The sequence below is a fragment of the Lepisma saccharinum genome, chromosome 15 (genome assembly GCF_977018435.1).
Source record: "Lepisma saccharinum chromosome 15, izLepSacc3.1, whole genome shotgun sequence".
Classification (NCBI taxonomy): Eukaryota; Metazoa; Arthropoda; class Insecta; order Zygentoma; family Lepismatidae; genus Lepisma; species Lepisma saccharinum.
This window is the reverse complement of record NC_139243.1, coordinates 50,163,718-50,183,608: the sequence shown is the minus strand read 5'-3', so window position 1 is coordinate 50,183,608 and position 19,891 is coordinate 50,163,718. Positions and strand designations below refer to the sequence as shown.

Below are 19,891 nucleotides of genomic sequence, written 5' to 3'. Positions count from 1 at the left end.
TGTGTTCTGTAATCATAACTATGTACTTTATCAGTTATTTTCTTTTATAGAATAACAAAACAGGGAAGTAAAGTTTGTCAACATTAATACACTGTAGCACAAAATTACTACATTTTTACATATTTCATGGTAAAATGTTCTCCATCAATTTGATGCAACTCTCTTTCTCCTGACAAGACAAAGCTTGAGTGGGTTTCATGTTCCTTTCTTTTTTAATGTAACATGTAAAATTCGATGTTAGTCTCAGAAAATGCAAAAAATTACATTACTTTGTAGTTTGAAAGCCCAAAAGCAAAACAGTCTGTCTTCTTAAACTTTCAAAACATATTTACACACTTTTTCCTCCTTTCCTCAGTTTTTTTGGTGTTATTGTTAAAATGAAACTTTCACAACCCTATTAATATGAAGTAAAGTTGAAATGCGTAGGTGAACTAGCAATAACCACTGTCTACCTTAATGGAAGCTTCTTCCTACTTGCACAGTCATACATGCCAACCCAAATAAAGCTATGAACCTATTAATTTTTAATATACTGATTCATTAAGAGCAATCTTCTTAAAAGAAATATCAAATATTCGCCAGCCGCTTCACATTCCATTTGTTTCCATATTTAACCAGCGTTTTTGTTTGTTGTTAATCTCTTGTATTGACTGGTTTCCAAGGACTCCTTTCAGTGGGTTTTCCAGCTGTGAGAAACTATCCCCAGTCATGCACTGACAATCCTATCTCATCATATAGTGTTACAACTCAGATATCATTGTGAATCGAGATTTTTCCTGCCTCAGAAATGGGAAATTCGATGGTGCAAGTCTGTACCACAAGAAGAGAAAAACCTCTACTGCTGTCATCAAGTTTTCAAATCTGCTCAAACAGCGAGGATGTGAATGAAGCAACCAGCTGTTTACATTATTGTTACCCTGTTTCTGCATTTTAAAATGAAGAGTGCTGTCAAAAACTCGTTGCTTTCATCTTTATCCATGATAAATAGATGTACAATAAATGTGCATAAATAAATGAAGCACATGTTCATTACACTTCCATTCAAAACATGGGACAATATCCAGTTCCTTGACATATTCGAGTGCATTGAACAAACAGGCATGAGCAATAGGGAAGCAGAAGGAGAAACAAATGACTATCCAATTTATTATTTATCACAAGTTTGCTATGATCTTTCTCATTTTAGTAGTACTGATCATTATCATCTCACCCTGTTCTGACAATGACAGCATCATAAAAACACACGAACTCTTGGTATCTTGCCTTGATTGTAAGAAAGTAGGAAGGAACCTTGTGAGTAGGGAGGAAGAAAGACGAGGGGAAAACACATGAGAGTGAAACTGGGGTTGAAAATTCACAACATCCCTTGGTATGGTGAGAAAATATTACATGTACCTACCCATCCGAATGAACAAAAAGGAAATTTCCTTTTTAAAATTTCCGACAGTGTAAAGTTTTGTGAGCTATGATGACCAAATTATGTAATATTAATGGAAGTATGAGTTTGTTTTTGTATCGAGCTTTCTTTAACAAAAATTAACTTCCATAATGAACTTAAAACATTGAACCTTTTGCGAATAACCATAAATAGTTCAAAACTCATACTTAATTTTAACTGTGTACATATGGAGATCAGATTTTATTTAATATATATATTTCCTTATATCTAGAAAAAAGTGTTATTTAAAATACTTTCAATATTTTGAAGAAAAATACTATAATTTCTTGAAGGATGCCCCTCCCACACTACCCCTTTATCTGTCTATGAAGAAATTGATACAAATGAGACAATGTTTTCATCCCTATTAAAAGAGTTAATGAACATCACAAAACCTAATCCCTAATCTGGAAAATCAATTGATTCTGTTAAGCCCAGAACACTCGAATTGCTAATACAATTATCATCATATGTCTTCAAAACTAAGATTGAAATCTCCTCTTCTGGAAGTGAGGCTGAGACGCACACCCATAGTCTCAAACCCCTAGTCGCTGGTCTACATGGTCCTTAAAAGTAACAAAAAAATTTTTCAACACTTGCATTTACATCAGTGGTTGATTCTGAAATTGCTTCATCCTCATAATTCTCTTCTACTTCTACAGTGAATTTGTGATGATATGAATGAAAGATGTGTAAATGAAATTGGTGATTTGAAGCTAACATCTGTGTTGGAATGGTTTTGTGTAATGGTCTTCGAAGCCAGGAGGTCATAAGTTTAAATCTTGGGTAAGCCATAGATTTATCATTGTGTTTGTTCTATTTTTATTTGATCATCACAATTAACCTAGACATGCTGAAAGTAATGTAAAATAATCTAAATCCAATAGATATATCAGGATGAGTAATAAATGTGTAGTATTTTGTGGAACAGAGACCGATGCTCCTCCAAACAGGTGTGAAATGTGTAGTTCTGGTCATCATCTGTACACACCCATGGGCGTAACGATAGCAAATAAGATGTTTGAGGAGTTTCCCTTTGTTTGTGTACCACTGCTTAAAAAATGGGATGAACGGTGAAGGAAATTAATAGCATAGCATCTAAAGGGATAGTGAATCCTACAAAAATAAATCTAACTCTTTTGGTCTTAAGATATCAGTCTTACAAGCAAGGTGTCCATGAGCAGTAACCACCATTACACCATTACTGAGGTCCCATTCCAAGCACCCTGGAAGCAACAGCTGACAATTAGCAACAGACAAGGGCTATGCATCATTTGCTAATTGCAGCATCCTTGTCATCAGCTGACATTGCATGGTTTGCCATGACCTCAGATGAAGTTCAGCAAGTTTCCACACTTTTCTTTGAAATTTCTGCACATGGTACATGGGAACAGGTTTTTGTTGGAGACAACTGATGAGAAGTGAATCATTCTTTTCTATCCCAAGACAGAAAACCAATGGCTTCAGTAGACAAGGCTCAAGCGGTGGTTCAAAGATGAAATATTGAGAAGAATGATGCCAAGCCAGATCTTAAACCCCAATACAACCTAACCTGAAACACTGGAAACCTAAGAATTTGTCTGCATATGTATTGAAAACATACCTATACTGCAAATGTCTCCAAATATCAAAGTCTCTCACCAACCCACTGATGACTAACAAATTCCTTAGTGGGTTGAAAAAAATTTAAGGGAAGGAATTATGAATTCTTTTTTTAATATCTAGTGATATACTTAATTATTTTCCCCTTTTCATGTACCCAAAATTATTGCTTAGCGTGGATGCAATTTTCTGAAGGGTTTTGCGAAAAATTCATCTTAAGTCAGCAACTCAGGGTATTAAGTCAGCCACTAAGGAAGACACATTCTCATACCTAGAAAATATGACCATCACACAGATATTCCATCAAAAATTCTGTTCATCCATTCATTTAATACATACGTTATAAAAGAAATGAGATTGCTTCTTTTACACAGTCAACTAGTAAAACTTGTGCTGTAACTAGATTATATTGAAGCTATGTGAGTTTTTCCAGTTGGGTTCTCTTTCATGACTTACAAGTTTTTCTTTATCTTTAAATAGAGCCAATGTCTGCTGACTAATTTTGATTTTGTGAGTTATTTGTTACATGAATAAGGAGTTTGATTGTTGCAGATAGTAAAAGTACCATGGAGACAGCAGACAAACACAAATAACTGTCTCTGAGGGTGAAATATGAGTTCAACAAAATCATGAATTTCTAAACTTACACTATACAATTAGGATATGAAATATGCAGACAAGTGAGACAATTGAAGAGAAGCCAGAAATCCCAAGGAAGAAGAAGTCGTTGAAGGTTGGTTTTGTATGTGTGAAGTGCTCTGTAGCTTAATTCCAGAAAATAATACTTTTTGTCTTTTTTTCCATAGCATTTTCCATTTGCTTATAATTTAGCCATGTCTGCTTCTAATGACACTTTCTCTACATGAATGAGAATACACATTAGAATAGATGAAAGAAAAGACAAAATGAAATAAAAGCAAGACTGTAGACGGTTAGTGGATCCATTTTCCATTGTCCCAATAGAGCAAAATAATACAAAATATTCCTGATTCCCATTCTTTTAAGTTTTTCAACTCGATTCCCTGAAAAACATAAAATCAAAATTCCACTGTATAAAATTAACCATAACTGATGGATTGAAATCCAGTTTTATATTATACTATCTTGTTTCCATATCCAAACATTTTCTGTAATCTACAGAATTTTCCCCCATTCTAATTTAAAAAAAATCACAATTCAAGCTATTGGAATTGTTAATATCTAGCCTGCTCAGAAGCCAAAAAGATTTGGTGGTTAACAAAAAACTCCTGGTTTGAGATCTAGCAGAGACTTGGGTATTTCCTTATTAGAGTCCCTTCATCAATGTCACTTACTCATCATTGATTGCCTCAAGGGGCAAAAAAGCAACGTAAAATAAGGAAAATATGGAATAACAATTTCAACAATGTTGATGATTCACATATGTTTTGTAAAACATTTAAATGCTCACAAAGGCAAAATTTATTGTATAAAGAATACACAAAAACGTAATGTTTCTACCCTCTAACAGGTTCTTCTTCAAATAAAGATTCACAATATATTCATTCAGAATTTTTTTATACAATAATGTTTGCCTTGGTCAGAATTTGAATATTTCATTAAACATGGAAACAAGGTGGTACCATTTATGTTCTGCCTTTTTTTTCAAGGTAATCTAGTAAGAAGCTGAGCTTCTGACGTTGGGTTGAGGGGTCAATTCATGAGAGATGTTATCTTCATCAATATAGTTGTAAACTGTGCACATTTTCTTCATGTACTATACATACATACCTAAACGTGCATTGTGGAAACAGTAATTTAGATAAATAAAATGCATTACAAACACAAAATGTCTTTTGGTTCACAAATTTATATTTACATCATCATGCTTTTCTCTTCTGTTCATGGACTGTCACTTTTCCTTTTGTTTACCAAATTATGTTTGAGTTCTGTAACCAAAATACTGGACTGTCTTGCTCTTCCCTTCCTCCTCTTGGATCCAAAATGGTGGTGAAATTGACACTGAAGGGTGTGCTCACTAATCACTTCTTACATCAGAGGGTAGCATTTAGGTACACTTTCACTGGTTGCTTCTCATGGCTAGTAACAACCAGTGGCCTGTAGTGCTGTAATACAGATAGCTCAGCTATAGAAACCACAGTGTATAGAGTCCTTCAGAACTTTGCATTCTTGCATGCTTTCTTGAAGAACATCACAATCGCATCAGCCAAAACATTACGCTGGCGGAAGAGTGCTAATTACGTGCTGATCGGCTCCGGAGAAGATTGTAAAATTCGGCTGGACATCGGGCTGCTGGCTGATTCTTATCTTCACACAAGGAAGAGGTAGTGTCAAGGTTCAGGACTGACGTGTGCAAGTGCAACTTCAACGTTAATTAAGAGAAAATATTGGAATAATTATCTGACGCTCGTCGCAAGCCATAACCACTGTGCTTCACGCCTACCAACCCAAGATGTCTCGTGCTGTGGCCAAGGAACTCGGCAACCGGCTAGAAAGCTTCGAAAAGCAGGTGCGTGGCGAGCTGGACAATTACAAAGAAAAATTGACAGTGAAACACAGTCAAGGAGCGGGGACCTAAGTGCTACTTACGATTCCGAAGGAATGAAGAAACTCAAAGACGAGCTGAGTAAATTGGAGGCACGGTTGGAGGAAAGTTTCAGAGTGCAAAAGCACGACTTCCATTATTTAATGGATAAGATAGAATCGCAAGAAGATAGGCTGGATGATTTGGAACAATATTCAAGGCGTGAGTGTCTCCTTATTCACGGAGTGCAGGAGAACATCCAGGAGAACGTGGAGGAGAAGGTCCTTGACTTATTCCGAAATAAGATGCACGTCGACATCAAGAGTGACCAGATCGCGAGGTGCCATCGTTTGGGAAAACCAAACCGTAGCATGGCCGAGGCCGTGCAGGAAGGAAAACGCTGCATTATTGTTAAATTTGCCACCTACAAAACCAGGCACTCCGTGTGGTTGGTGAAGAAAAAGCTAAAAGAAGCCGGGTCGCGAATCTACATCACCGAGTCGCTGACTCCAGTGCGACAGGAGATGCTGCGGGCGGCGAAAGAGAAGTTCGGGCGCCGCGCGTGCTACACGGAAGACAGCAGGATCGTGGTGCGCACCGCTACCGGCAGGAAACTCACCATTACAAGAATGAAGGAACTATCCCGATTGGCCCCTGAGCCTTACCCCTCAAAAGACTAGACCCATAAACAAGACTGCTCGGACTCCTTAGCCACTTTAACATTAGTAACCCGTTAACATTGAAATACTTTTAATATTTCTTTTATTTTTATCATTCTATATTTCTTTTATTATTATTACTAGTTATATTATATATATACAGGGTGTCATTTTAATGGCGCCCACGGACCACGGAAACGTATAGAGGACATCAAAACAAACAACTTTTCTTAGTAACATTTTTCTCGTTGGTGCATCATTTCGGCGCTACAGTCGTTCAAAAAAGCCCGTTTTGCCGCCTGAATGCTGGCAACCACACACAACATTTCATTGCATTTGTGACGTCATATCCCGTCGTGAAGCGATGCGTTCCAGGGTTGCCAGGAACACACATATTCTGTGAAAAATAATATAGCTACAACCAACCACATGTAACACTACGGACCTCATTTTGTTGTTATAAAAGGGCTGATGACGTTTTCGTGTGTTTTGGAGAAATAGAGTATTTGAGTGAGCGAGTACTTCAAAAAACAGTTCGGGTAAATGTAGTCATTTCAGAGTAAGAATATTACATGTTATTGCAAATTTGACATGGTTATATCCTAATCAGTGACAACTAAATGTGTGCATTTGTATGAAATACAACATTCAATAACAATAACATGTTAGTGAAAACAACGTTTGTGTTCAACCAGCCCTAAGTACGACATTTAAGAATTTGTGAACCTAGCTGAATGATAAATGACTGATTTGTAACTACATATATTCAACTATCTAACACGAAAATAAGTTAATTGCTATGTATGTGTCCGTATTGTTGTGCATAAGTTGTATGAAATTGTGCACTTCGAAGTGTAAAGGTCACGTATTCATTATCTAGACATAATAGCAAGATATTCAGTTATATTCTCAAATAATATATTTATGTTCAGTTTAAAGGAAATATGCGCAAGATGATAAATATGATGTCAAATAAATATTATGTCCATTAATGAATTTTTACGACTTCGTTCAATTTTAATTTTGTGGTTAATTTTTGTACCTTAGTACCTGATGCAAACAATGCATGTTATATTCTCCTTCTCAAGGAGACCAAGATCTTTATGAATATTACGATGTAGTTAATGAACAATATAAATAATGTGCACACCAGAATTTAAGATATGTAAAATTAAAATCTGCACAGAAGTTCCTAAAATTAAAATTTGCTCTTTACGAATAGCAATTCTTAACTTTGCACAGTCAGTCAGTGTGATTTCCTGTAACCTATTTGCATTCTTTTTAAATTTATGCTTCGTATTGACAAGTATGAGAGAGAGATATTAATGTCACAAGTGCAAGGGAAAATATAATTCCCAACTTGCATGTCAGTGAAATTAATGTTGTACCAATTCAACTATACATCATTTCAACGATTAAGTGCTTTTCTGGAATTCATAATCTGGGCCAAGTTTAGATTGCAGGGTGATTATATCTTCATATACACACACACACCTATTTTACATGACACGATTTCGATACACATCCATGTAGAGTTAGCAGTATAATGTCGTTAGGAAAGGGTGAAGCACACGTTGACATTCATGAAACCTACGACATCTCCTGAGAAAAGACTTGCATCATATATTACCTCTTAAGATTTTCTATTACCTGGCTTGTCTACTGAAAAGGAATATAAATTATAAGAGTTTTATAACAATAGCAGCATTGTCCTGATTTTGCATGAGGCCTACTAGATTCTCTTGCATCTTGCTTAGTGTTCATTAATTAATGTAAGCTGTTTTCATTATTATTGCCAATGTGTTTTTATTCTCTTCGTTAATGTAAACCCCTTCCCATAGGTTTGAATTAGTGAGTTAGGCGAATTAAGTTTGGTGTTCTTACCATCCAGATGTTTCGAGTAGGTTAGGCTAGTTTGTTTGTAGCATAAGTATTTAACACTTTCACTCCTCGCCTGTTCGTGTGTGTACGCAGGATTTTTAATGGATGAAAATGTAACTCATGACTACGGAAACTTGTGTAATCAAATACCTACATGAGTTCTCGGAAATTAAATATGTATGCAAAGTACACTTTGCGTTTGCAAAGTTTGAAAGTTTATTTAATACTAAATTTCATTCTTACATACTCTTTCCTCATCTTCATGTACGTAAAACTTTAGAAAGTTATCTTTCATACGGAACTTGGAAACATGAGTTAGTTTCACACAGAAATAAAATACGTATGATTGCTGAGAATTCTTTAACAATTAGTGTGTTTCTAAGCTTGTATGTAATTTCTAAGTAATATTTTTCTGTGATCCTTTTCTCTTCGTAATTTGAAAGGTAAGGGCAGGTTGTGAAGAACAGCAAACGGAAGTGGATATATCGAATTTTGTCTACGTGTAATTTATTTGCAAATTAAAATTTCATTCTTATTCAAGTTTTTCCTTTTATTATTGTTAATATTATTGTTTTAATATTCGACCATCCAAAACAAGGAATATACGGTTCCACTTTTCAAAATAAAAAAGAGAGATTTTTATGTAAGAAATCACACAAACTTTAAGATTCCTTATTCCTCTACAGACTTTTTTTTTTAAAAAAAGGTATATTAAAATTAATAACTAAATAGAATGATTACGCAATTCAGTAAACCAACTGTGGAGTCAGAGACTGGGCAGTTCAGAGATAACGTTCTGTGGTGTGTTCAGTTTTATTTTAAATTCGCATGGTCTCTGCAACGTGTGTAAAGAGACATCTTTTCACTACCGAATGGTGCCAGTTTTATTTACCTTATTATTTGAAATCAGAAATAATTAGCGTGAGGAGAAGTGGCAACCTGTAACACGTCCAGAGTAAACCCACCTACTTGGGTGTTCTAAATACGCCACTGGAATAATAATCTAGTTCAGGAACGGGATACAACTATTCTTAACACATTAATTACTCTGCTCAACAAGTTTTAGAATAAAATCAGGATTCACTGACCTTCTGAAACATATAGTTTAATACCTTTGTTCGAGATCTTATGATAAACACACGTCAACTGCTTCTTTCCCTGTGTTTGTTATACTCCATTTCCCTAAATATATTACAATATTATTGTTAGTATTAATAACAAGAACAACAACTTTCGAGTGAGATTTGTTTATTATATTAGTATAGTGATTATTGTACAATAATAATCATAGTCATGATAATAATGTTTTTGTTATTTTTTTCTATTATGCAAGATTTATCAATGTCTAACGCCCATAGTGTAAACTTATTTATCCCTCCTGTATCCACGATTGAAATGCAGGTAAGAAAAGTGAGGGCACGGTAATATTTTTTTGCAATATAAAATGAAATTCGCCTCCCCGATGACGTAGTATTAGACCATCGGGTGGTAATCAAGGTGTACCGGGTTCAATACCTGGTGAAGGCACACAGTCGTTCGGATCCCACTTTAAACTATAGTTTTAGTGCCAATTAACCTATCTGGGCTAAAAAGTGGACTTAAACAAAACTCAAACTCAAAACAAAATTCATAGATAACAAACAAAAACTACTAATACTAGTAAAAAAACAACAACAAATAAAAAAGAAACTAAAGCTAAAAGAGCACGTGCTCAAAATGTCCACCCTGCGTAGCGAGACATGCTTCAGCCCGTCTTCGAATACCAATTTGCACGCGTAGCAACATGTTAGCATCAATTGTAGCCACTGCTGCGTGCAATTTGGCGACTAGCTCTTCAGGACTTGTTGGTGGTGCTCTGTACACGATTTCTTTCAAATGGCCCCAAAGGAAGTAATCTAGTGGACTGAGATCGGGCGAACGAGGTGGCCAACGTACAGGTCCGTTCCTTCCTATCCATTTATTCGGAAAAAATCTGTCCAAGTGCTGTTTTATGAATCGAGCAAAATGTGCTGGCGCTCCATCATGCTGGAAATACATTCTGATGCGTGAATCCAGTGGCACATCTTCCAAAAGTTCTTGTAGTGTGGTCTGCAGAAATTCAAGGTACTGGTGAGCGTTGAGGCGGTTTGGAAGCAGAGCAGGCCCTATCAGTTTAGTGCCGACTATTCCACACCAGACATGTATTCCCCATCGAACCTGGTGACCTCGCTCTCTTGTAAGATATGGGTTGTCATGTGCCCACCAGTGGCTGTTATGAATGTTGAAAACACCGCCCCGAGTAAACAGTGCTTCATCTGTCCACAAAATATGCTCCGAGAATTGGCCATCTTGATCTAATTGGTGTACCAACCATTCGCAGTACACACTACGACGATTGAAATCCCCAGGCATCAGATGTTGTGTCCTTGTGTAGTGGTACGGATACAGTTCTTCGTCTGCCAGAATCGAATGTACCATTTGTCTGGACAAACGAAACCGGCGACCGATGAATTTGCATTGGATCTTGCTGAATTGCAAAGAGTACTTCCTCTTCAGCACATGGTGTTCTCACGTACCGCGGACGACCTCTGTCCACCTGAGGAGAAGGTGCAACATTTCCAGTATACCTCATCCGAAGATCCAGTCTGCGTATTACTTTAGCATCAGGATGACGCCTTGCTGGATAACGTTGGGCATATGCTCGGGCTGCAACTTTAGCACGTCCACGCGATTCCGCAAGTAACATATACATATCGCAATATTCCTCGAAGGAGTACTCCATTCTATTGGCACTGTGCAAACCACCTAGTTTCAAAAGTCCGAGTCGGTATTTTTCTACTTATAGCACCCGTTGCCATAGATATTGCCAGATTATTGACCATTATCATCATTCATCAGCAATATTTTATTCGACTTACAGCTTTGACTTTGGCTGTTTATGCCCAGCATACATTTTCATTTTGAATACATAAAAGACACACTTTAGGTATACATTTCTGCCAAAAGTTGAAATATATTCTTAAGAAACATGTTTACATATAACTACATTCACTCGTTCATTTCCTAAAAAATTCAATTTTATATTAGCTTGTCTCAAAAAGCAATCACAATATATCGAATATCTGTTGCGTTCAAAAATGAAGTCAACTGTATGAAAAAAAAAACACATTTTATAATACTTTGAATAAAATGTTTCTTTTCTGAAAAGTATAAGTAGGACATTTGAAAATAATATGATGAACATCGCTCTTGAATTACTACAATCACAATTTGGAGATTTTAAAATAGATTCTTTGCAGATTTATATGTTATTCTATCCACTTATCCTTCTGATACGTTGTTCCTGGGATTGTAGAGTGGGATCCACTGTACCGTGCAAATTATCCATCACCATGTTCGTGCACTTTATTTGACCCAATAAGAGCTTCAAGAATTAAAATAAAACTCAATACAAGCTATTGACAACTTCTGGAACAACAAACATAAAAATCCATCGCTTAAAAATACACAAGATGGAAGAGAGAAATTAATGAAAATAGACATGGATCCTACTGTATGTGTTACAGACGTAATGTAACAACGTGAACCTCGGATGCTTCCATTATCAGCACCACAAACAATACCACAACGCGTGTATCAGGACAAATGTATAGACGTAACCTGAAGATATCAACCATGCAATGATATTTGCAAATATTGAACATGTAGGCTGAGAGACAAAACCCGATATAACCACTTTCTTTTGAATGCGTTGTTTTTTAATCATTTTTATTATCGTTGGTTCATTTCCGGGTTGGTCTACTGGACGCGTTTCTCCCTTCGTTTTACAGCTGATAATGTGGTTGGTAGTTTGCTATTATTCACAGAATATGTGTGTTCCTTGCAACCCTGCCGTGCGCTGTTTCACCGCAGGAAATAATGTCACAGATGCGATCAAATGTTGTGTGTGGTTGCCAGCATCCAGGCGGCAAAACGGGCTTTTTTGAACTACTGTAGCACCGAAACGAGGCACCAAAGAGAAAAATGTTACTGGGAAAAGTTGTTTGTTTTGATGTCCTCTATACGAATCTGTGGTCCGTGGGCGCCATTAAAATGACATCCTGTATATATATATATATATATACATATTTTACCGTTGCCGCATAATAACACGTACTTTAAGTTCTTCACTATATCATATTATTATTATTGAATCTGATTTAGCAACAAAAGTGATTGCGTGTGCGCTCGTTTTTTTTGTTTTTTCCGCATATATATTCAACATATTCTTTTATATATATATATTTTTTTTTCCTTGTCCTATTAAGAGTGACGTAATGAAGAAAATGTGTGTAATCGTGTTACCTCAGTGTCCAAATATCAACCTGCCCGACCTGTCATTTGTTCCACGAGACAAGGTAAGCCTTTGCTCTTTAATAGCAAGTATTCAATAGTTGGTAAGCCTGAAAACATCCAAAGTTTTTCACTGCATTCCTTGCAAGGGCTCAAATGTGAGGACGGTTCCCGTTAATCCCCCTGGGTAATGACCAGCTGCTGGGAAGGGGAGGGCCAAGCAATGACTCATTTTTCCGTGTCGCTCTCGCGAACGTCCGATCTCTAGTTCCGAAAATGGACGAACTGCGGCTTCTTGTAAAAGAGGGAGACTTCGATTTGATTGTCATTACAGAAAGCTGGATAAAGGACGGAACACCACTATCTCTAATTAGTATACAGGGTTATGAAACGCTAACAAAAAATAGAACCAAGAAAAACTGTGGCGGAATTTTAGTTTTTCATAAATCTAACTTAACTGTTCGAACAATAGAGACGAAAGTAAATACTGAAGGCATCGAAACGTTAACTTTTATTCTGAAGTACATGAATAAACAGTTTGGTGTATGTTCCATATACAGACCGCCAAATGTCCCATACACAAAACTTACATTGTTCGAAGAATTAATGTCCGAAATCTATCCACTAGTTGATAATCTCTTCCTGTTAGGATTCCTGTTGCGATTATCTCACCCCGAATAAACCAGAAACACGGCTTTTAAGATCGATTTTTGATTCATTTGGTCTAACGCAAATAGTTAATAAACCAACCCGTATCACCGAAAAAAGTAAAACGCTGCTTGACATCATAGCCGTCGACAATACAGAATTACTGTTTAAAACTGACGTCACTGTCCCAATCAGTAAATCAGACCACTGCGTTGCGTACGCTGATTTCTTGTTGCAGAAGCCGGAACCTCAAGCGAGTTACGTTTATTGTAGAAATTTTAATACCTTCAACGAAGAAAGTTTTGCAAAAGATATAACTGATGTAGATTGGTCAAAGCTTTACTCACTTGATGATGTTAATAATAAAGTGGAGTTTTTGACCTCAAATATACAAAATGTTTTTGACACGCACGCACCTCTAAAAATCGTAAAGCACAATAAGAAAAATGCACCGTGGATCACCAGTAATGTTAAATTGTTGATGAGAATCAGAGATAACGTGCTACGAAAGTTCAAACGTTCGAACAATCCAAGCGACTGGCAACAATATAAAGAACTCCGGAATTTTACAACAACTGTCATAAGACAAGAAAAGAAATGTTATCTTACCTTCAAATTTGGCGGGAAAAATTTAAACCGGAGAGAAACATGGAATGAGTTGAAACAATTAGGTATTGTTAACAATAAAAAGCCTCACGATAATACATTCTCTCTCATAAGTACCACTGAAGATTTAGATGCTGTTAATGACCATTTTGGTAAAATTTGCAATGAATCTGAAATTCCTCCTCCACTTAAGGCTCAGCAAATAAATCATTTCGAGAACAAAACCTGTTCCACCGCTGAACAATATTTTAGCTTTACTGAGGTAACTGAAAAAGATGTACATAGAACTATTTATAGTATACGCTCAAATAGTTTTGGAGTAGATGGTATCAGCACTAAAATGCTCAAACTTTCTTTGCCTTATGTTTTATCTCCGCTAACGCACGTCATTAACTCCTCTCTTTCCAGTGGCGTCTTTCCTGAAATGTGGAAAGAAGCACGAATCCTGCCACTTCAGAAAAAGCAGATCACCACTTCTTACAATGACTTTAGGCCTATCAGTCTTTTGCCTGTGCTATCTAAAGTACTCGAGAAAATAGTGCATTCTCAGATGTTAAACTACGTTAACACGAATAATTTACTGCCCCCGCTGCAGTCCGGATTTCGTGAGAAACACAGCACAGTCACTGCTCTTGCTAAAGTTGTGGATGATATTCTCTATGCCATTGATAAACAGCAAGTCACTATTTTAGTACTTCTGGATCTCAGTAAGGCTTTTGACACTGTGCAGCATGATTTATTATTAGCCAAACTTAAATATTACAAGTTTTCTCCTTCAACATTAAACTGGTTTCAAACATATCTATTTAACAGATGCCAAAGGGTCGTATTACATAATTCACCATCTCACGTGACTCAACCTATAACGCTGAAAGCAGGCGTGCCGCAAGGATCGATATTAGGCCCCCTCCTCTTCACTCTTTACACTGCAGATTTGCAGCAAGTCATAAAATTCTTCACTCCACATTTTTACGCAGACGATACCCAGTTATATTTCTCAGATCATTACGCTTCGTTGGAACATAAGCTTCAGTCACTAAATTCTGACTTGAACATCGTCATTAACTGGTGTGTATCTAACGGTCTTAAAATAAATCAAAAAAAATCCACTTTCATGATCATTGGTTCTAATTATTCAAGGTCGTTAATTAAAAATATTATGATCGAGCTCAAAATGAACAATTTGCCCATTGTCAGGAATAACACTGCTAAAAATCTTGGTCTGATTTTTGACGAAATTTTTGATTGGACAGAACATGTAAAGACGCAATCTAGGAAAGCTTATGGAACACTTAGGAATCTGAATCGTTTCCGTGACTTCCTCCCTGCGGAATGCAAGCTAAGACTCATCCAAGCATTAATCTACCCTTTGTTCGACTATTGTGATAATGTTTACGGCCCTCAACTCTCGCAAAAGCTCAGTAAAAAAATACAAATGGTGCAAAATGCCTGCTTCCGATACATTTTTCAAGCAAAAAGATCCGATCACATTCTTCCATTCTTAAATAATAATCAGGTTCTTACCATGGCAAACAGAAGGAAGTTGCACTATCTCTGTTTTATACGCCGCATACTGACAGAAGGTAAACCACAGTACCTGTTTGAGAAGATGCATTCCCGTAGGGAAATCCATCAGTATGTTACCCATAAGCGGAACAACTTCGATTTACCCCATCACTCTACCACAGCCTACAAATCATCTTTCTCCTTTTCGGCTCCCAAAGCATGGAATGCATTGCCTGCAAATATCGCTAGTGTAAACAACCAATTATATTTCAAAGGAAAAATAAAAGATCTGCTGTTAATGGAACAATGGCAGAGTCGGGGCACATACTAAAGGTATCAAGTCACTCACTATAAGGAATTGTATTATTGTATTATTATTATTATTGTCTTTTTGTATTTCTAGTTACACTTTTTTTTGTATGCAACTAATTCCTATGTATTTTTTCTTTCTTAATTTTTATTTAATTTTATATTTGTATTATTATTATTATTATTATTATTATTATTATTTACGTTTAGCTTACTGCTCCATAAGCTTATAATAATCTCATATGTATTATCATATTGACAAGGGTTAGGTGGCAGAGCAGCTCTTGGCTGAACCTCGCCCGCTGAATAAAGAAAATTTATTATTATTATTTATTATTATTATTATTACTTGCACATAACAACTGCAAATTTAAACAGAATTTCTGCAATCCAAGCAATACATGCATAAAATAAGATAAAACAATACTTACTGAGATAATTTACAAAGCTTCTACATTAGTCATGTCGCACCAGTATTATAATTGGTGATATTCAGCATCAAGTAAGAAATTATTAAACTGTACATTCTGATAATGCACACTATAGCTCATCAATTTGAATGAATTATTAAGTAAGAATTTTTCCTCAAAATTAATCTTTCATACCCTTATATAATGAGATAAATGGTTGAAATGAGTTGATGGACACACATAAAAAAAATACAGATTTTTATACTTTATATGACACCACACTTAAGGTGCCTTTAATGGTATGGCAAAATACACAGGTGAAAATTTACCATTTCTTGTGTTTACCAAAGGAATACCTTAACTGTAAAAACGTAAAATTAAACAATGTGTACTACTTGATTGGCTAGTATATATTATTTTCTGATTCCTATTCTGCTTCTGTATTAATTCAAAATTTATAGGGATCGACCTTCTGGCAAGGCATCCAAAAGTGAACCTCACTTCCACTTAGTACACTCCAGTAACTGCTTTTTGCAGGCCAACAAGCCTCTGGCGGCTAGACCCAGACCCAAGATAATCCTTTGTGGAGTTGTGTTGTGTTTGTTCTTCTGTGTGCCTCTTTACAGCCACAGCTTTAAAATTAGGTAATCATATTTTAGTCCTGAGAGATAGTGTAGTTTTAGTTCTTGATGAATTCAGTTTAGACATTGAGTAAGAAAGTTTTACCAAGCATATGTTATGTTCGTTTTAGGGACTTGTCCTCAATTTTAATTTAGTTAAGGGGCTTATCCCTGTATTGCATGATGGGATTAAATAGCATATGTGCTGATGTATCCATACTATAAAAATCAATTAATCAAATTTTGTTGCAGAAAATCCATTGGTCTCATAAAGAGAAGCTGGAGAAATGCCTGAGCATCAGATCCCAGAGTGAGTAAAAAGTTCTTTGCCGCAATGCAGATAATCAGTGAGCTTACAGAGACACAATAGCCTTAACAGATGCCCTACTTCAACTGTACCAAGAGCGAAAGAACAAACTGTTAAAGTAAGTGATTGACTTTATTCTCTTCCTTCTTATTTTCTACCTTCCTTCTCCTTATTGGATTCACCTTCTCCTTGGTGGAGTCAGTTCTTCCTATCTCTCTCTCCCTCCCTTCCCCTTGGTGGATTATATTTCCTTAATTTTCATCCCTTCACTTTGAAGGAGCCCATTTTTATATCTCCATCTTCCTCCTTGGTGGATTGATTTCCTTCTATGCTTCTTCCTGTTTCCTTTCATTTGTTTGGAACTAATTAATTTCCTCTTCTCTTTTGACAACATGCTTCTTATTATCCTCCCTTCAGTATTAAAGCTGCTCAGTGGCCAAGTGTATTTTTGTCATCAACTTTCTTTCATACCTTCATTTATTCCATCAAGTTACCAATTCTTATGTTTCTCTCTATCCCATCTTCTTCTCCTGCTTGTAGAATATCATCCATTTCAATCTCTCTCTGTCTCTTCCTTTCTAGTAGGAAGTACTGCTTCTTATCATAAACCCTTCCTCTTGGAATACTTGTTTCCTGCTATCCGCCTACATTTTCTTTCAGGAAAGGAATGCACGAACTTGATGAGGAGAGATAGGAAGAAATTCTCCTCTGTGGAGAATGAAAGGTGAGAGAAGGAAATGAAGCAGTAGAGGGGAGATTGGGAGAACTGAGTTCTCCTTGAAGAATGGAAAGTGTGTGGAGGAATGGAATCCATCAAGGGGAGTAAGGGGAACAGGAAGCAGAGGGTCGCCCAAGGAGTGTGGAAGGTGACATTAGAAAATGTATCCACCAAGTGGAATATTAGAGATAGGAGTTCCCCATAGGAAATGCAAGGTGAGAAAAGGAAAGGAAGTCATCAAGTGGAAGAGAGGGGGATAACAAGAACAGAGTCCTGGAAGGTAATAGAAGGAAGGCAATCCACCAAGTGAAAGAGAGGGGAAAGGAGACACTAAGTCCTTCATAGAGAGAGGAATGTGATAGAAGATAATGAATCCATCCAGAAGAACTGACACCCCCATGGAGAGCAGAAGGTTAGAGAAGAAACAGAATCCAAAATGATGAAAATGGGAGATCGGAAGAGCTGAGTTATTGAAGTCTTCTTTTATTTTATATCCTTTACTTCAACTATCTTCTTTCTCCTTGGGAGCATTTCCTCTCTCCTCCTTTTAAAGTTGGTGGATCCCAGTCCTCCTATCTTCTTACATTCTTCTCGGATTACTATTTACTTTTCTTGTCCAAAGAGGATTGAATAGTTTCCTTCTTTCTTTCCTGTTCCCTTGGTAACCTAATTTCTTGATATAACCTCGCTCTTTGTGGGCTGGTTTCCTTTCCTTATATCAGCTTCATTCTCCAAGGAGAACTCAGTTCTTCATATGTACATCAATTGTAACGGTCGATTTAGCAGGCTTCCATTGCGGAGTGGTTATAACATCATGCTACGATATCAGGGGTCCAGGGTTCGAATCCTAGACTGGGCATGGATGTTTGTGATTGTCCATTCATAAATTTAACCACATCATCGCTCATCCCCATCTTCGCAAATTAGCCAAAAGTGGCACAAAATGCGAAGTAAAATAAAGCAAATCAATCAATCATGGTCGATTAACTTTTCCTCATCTCCTTTACACTTCAAGTAGGACACAGTACTTCTTCCTCTTTTCTTCCACTATGATTGGTGGATTTACTTAAGTACATCTCTCCCTCTCTCTTTACAGGACTAGATTTTCCATATATCGCCCTTCCTTCTCCATGGTGGAATCTCTTCCTCCTACCTCCTTCCTTTCTTCTCCTTGGAGGAAGTTTTTCTTACCAGGGGTGCCGGTTAATATATCTTAATTGATCCGAAAGAAAACAAGTGTATCTGCGGAGAAAGGTAACAAAAGCTTTATTAAAAGTATGCACCATCACTAGCTATACATTGTGCCCATCTGTCCGTTAAATTGTGGATGCCCTTCCAGAAAAATCGTTCACATTTTGAGCTGATCCAGTCAGCAAGCCTTTGTTCGAGATCTTCAAAATTGTTGAACTGTTGCTGGGAAAGTGAGTGAGACATCAATGAAAACAAGTAGTAGTCCGAAGGGTTGATGGTGAGTATGGAAGGTGGAGCAAGAATTCCCAGCCAAGTGCAGAAATGGTGTCTCTGATGCCTTTCAATGTGTGTGATGGGGCGTTGTCGTGCTGCAAAATCATTTTCCATGTCTTGTCTCCCAATCTGCTTTTGATCAATGCATTGTTCAAAATTGATGAGTCGGTGTTGGTAGCGAATGGTATTCACTGTTTTACCTGGTTTCAGAAGCTCATGGTACACCACACTCTTCTGATCCCACCAAATACACAGCATTGTCTTCCTTCCGAAGCGATTCGTTTTTGTGGTCGATGTTGAAGGTTGTACTGGATCAACCCATGCATTTTGGGTTCTCATCACCAAAATTTCATGGATTGTGTCCCAGTTTGGGCATAAGTGTTCTATGTGAGTGTCCCTTCACATATTTCATCTAAGCATCACTCATACTCATATCAAAATTTGCAAGAAGTGGCAGAAAGAAGATATTAAAATAAAAATTACAATTAGGCATTTTGGATTGAAAGATGCAGTAACAGACTTGAATGCAAAATTTGCCATATTTCATGATTGGAGAAAGGAAAGGAAACATTTTTAAGTTCCTCTTGAAACCATGTTTCTATTAAAAATGGCCATATCACATGTTGCAAATATGTTCTTAATATATAAACCTGATGGTGCTCTGAGATAATTTTGAAAATATTCAAGGCAATTATGTAAAACATACAATGTTGAATTTTTCAATATCTTGCTTGCTAATAACACATAATATCCTAGTATAGCAAATTTTTATAGAACAAGTCTTGTTGTGTTAATTAATATATGGGGATGTGCAGGGCTGTATGGCATATGCCATTTACCCTCTGGTTAACCTTGCTCGTTAGAGTCCTTTCTGTAGCAATGCGAATACCTTCTGTTCTCATCTCGTTC

The 19,891-nt window shown here is 36.7% G+C and overlaps 1 protein-coding gene across 1 annotated transcript; it reads right to left on the bottom strand.

Moving 5' to 3' along the window:
• Nucleotides 1-9,778: 9,778 nt before the first annotated feature.
• LOC145999247 (uncharacterized) lies at nt 9,779-10,120 on the bottom strand. Its single transcript, XM_083136182.1, has one exon. It carries the CDS (start codon nt 10,118-10,120, stop codon nt 9,779-9,781), a length of 342 nt encoding a protein of 113 aa, XP_082992308.1.
• Nucleotides 10,121-19,891: the final 9,771 nt, after the last annotated feature.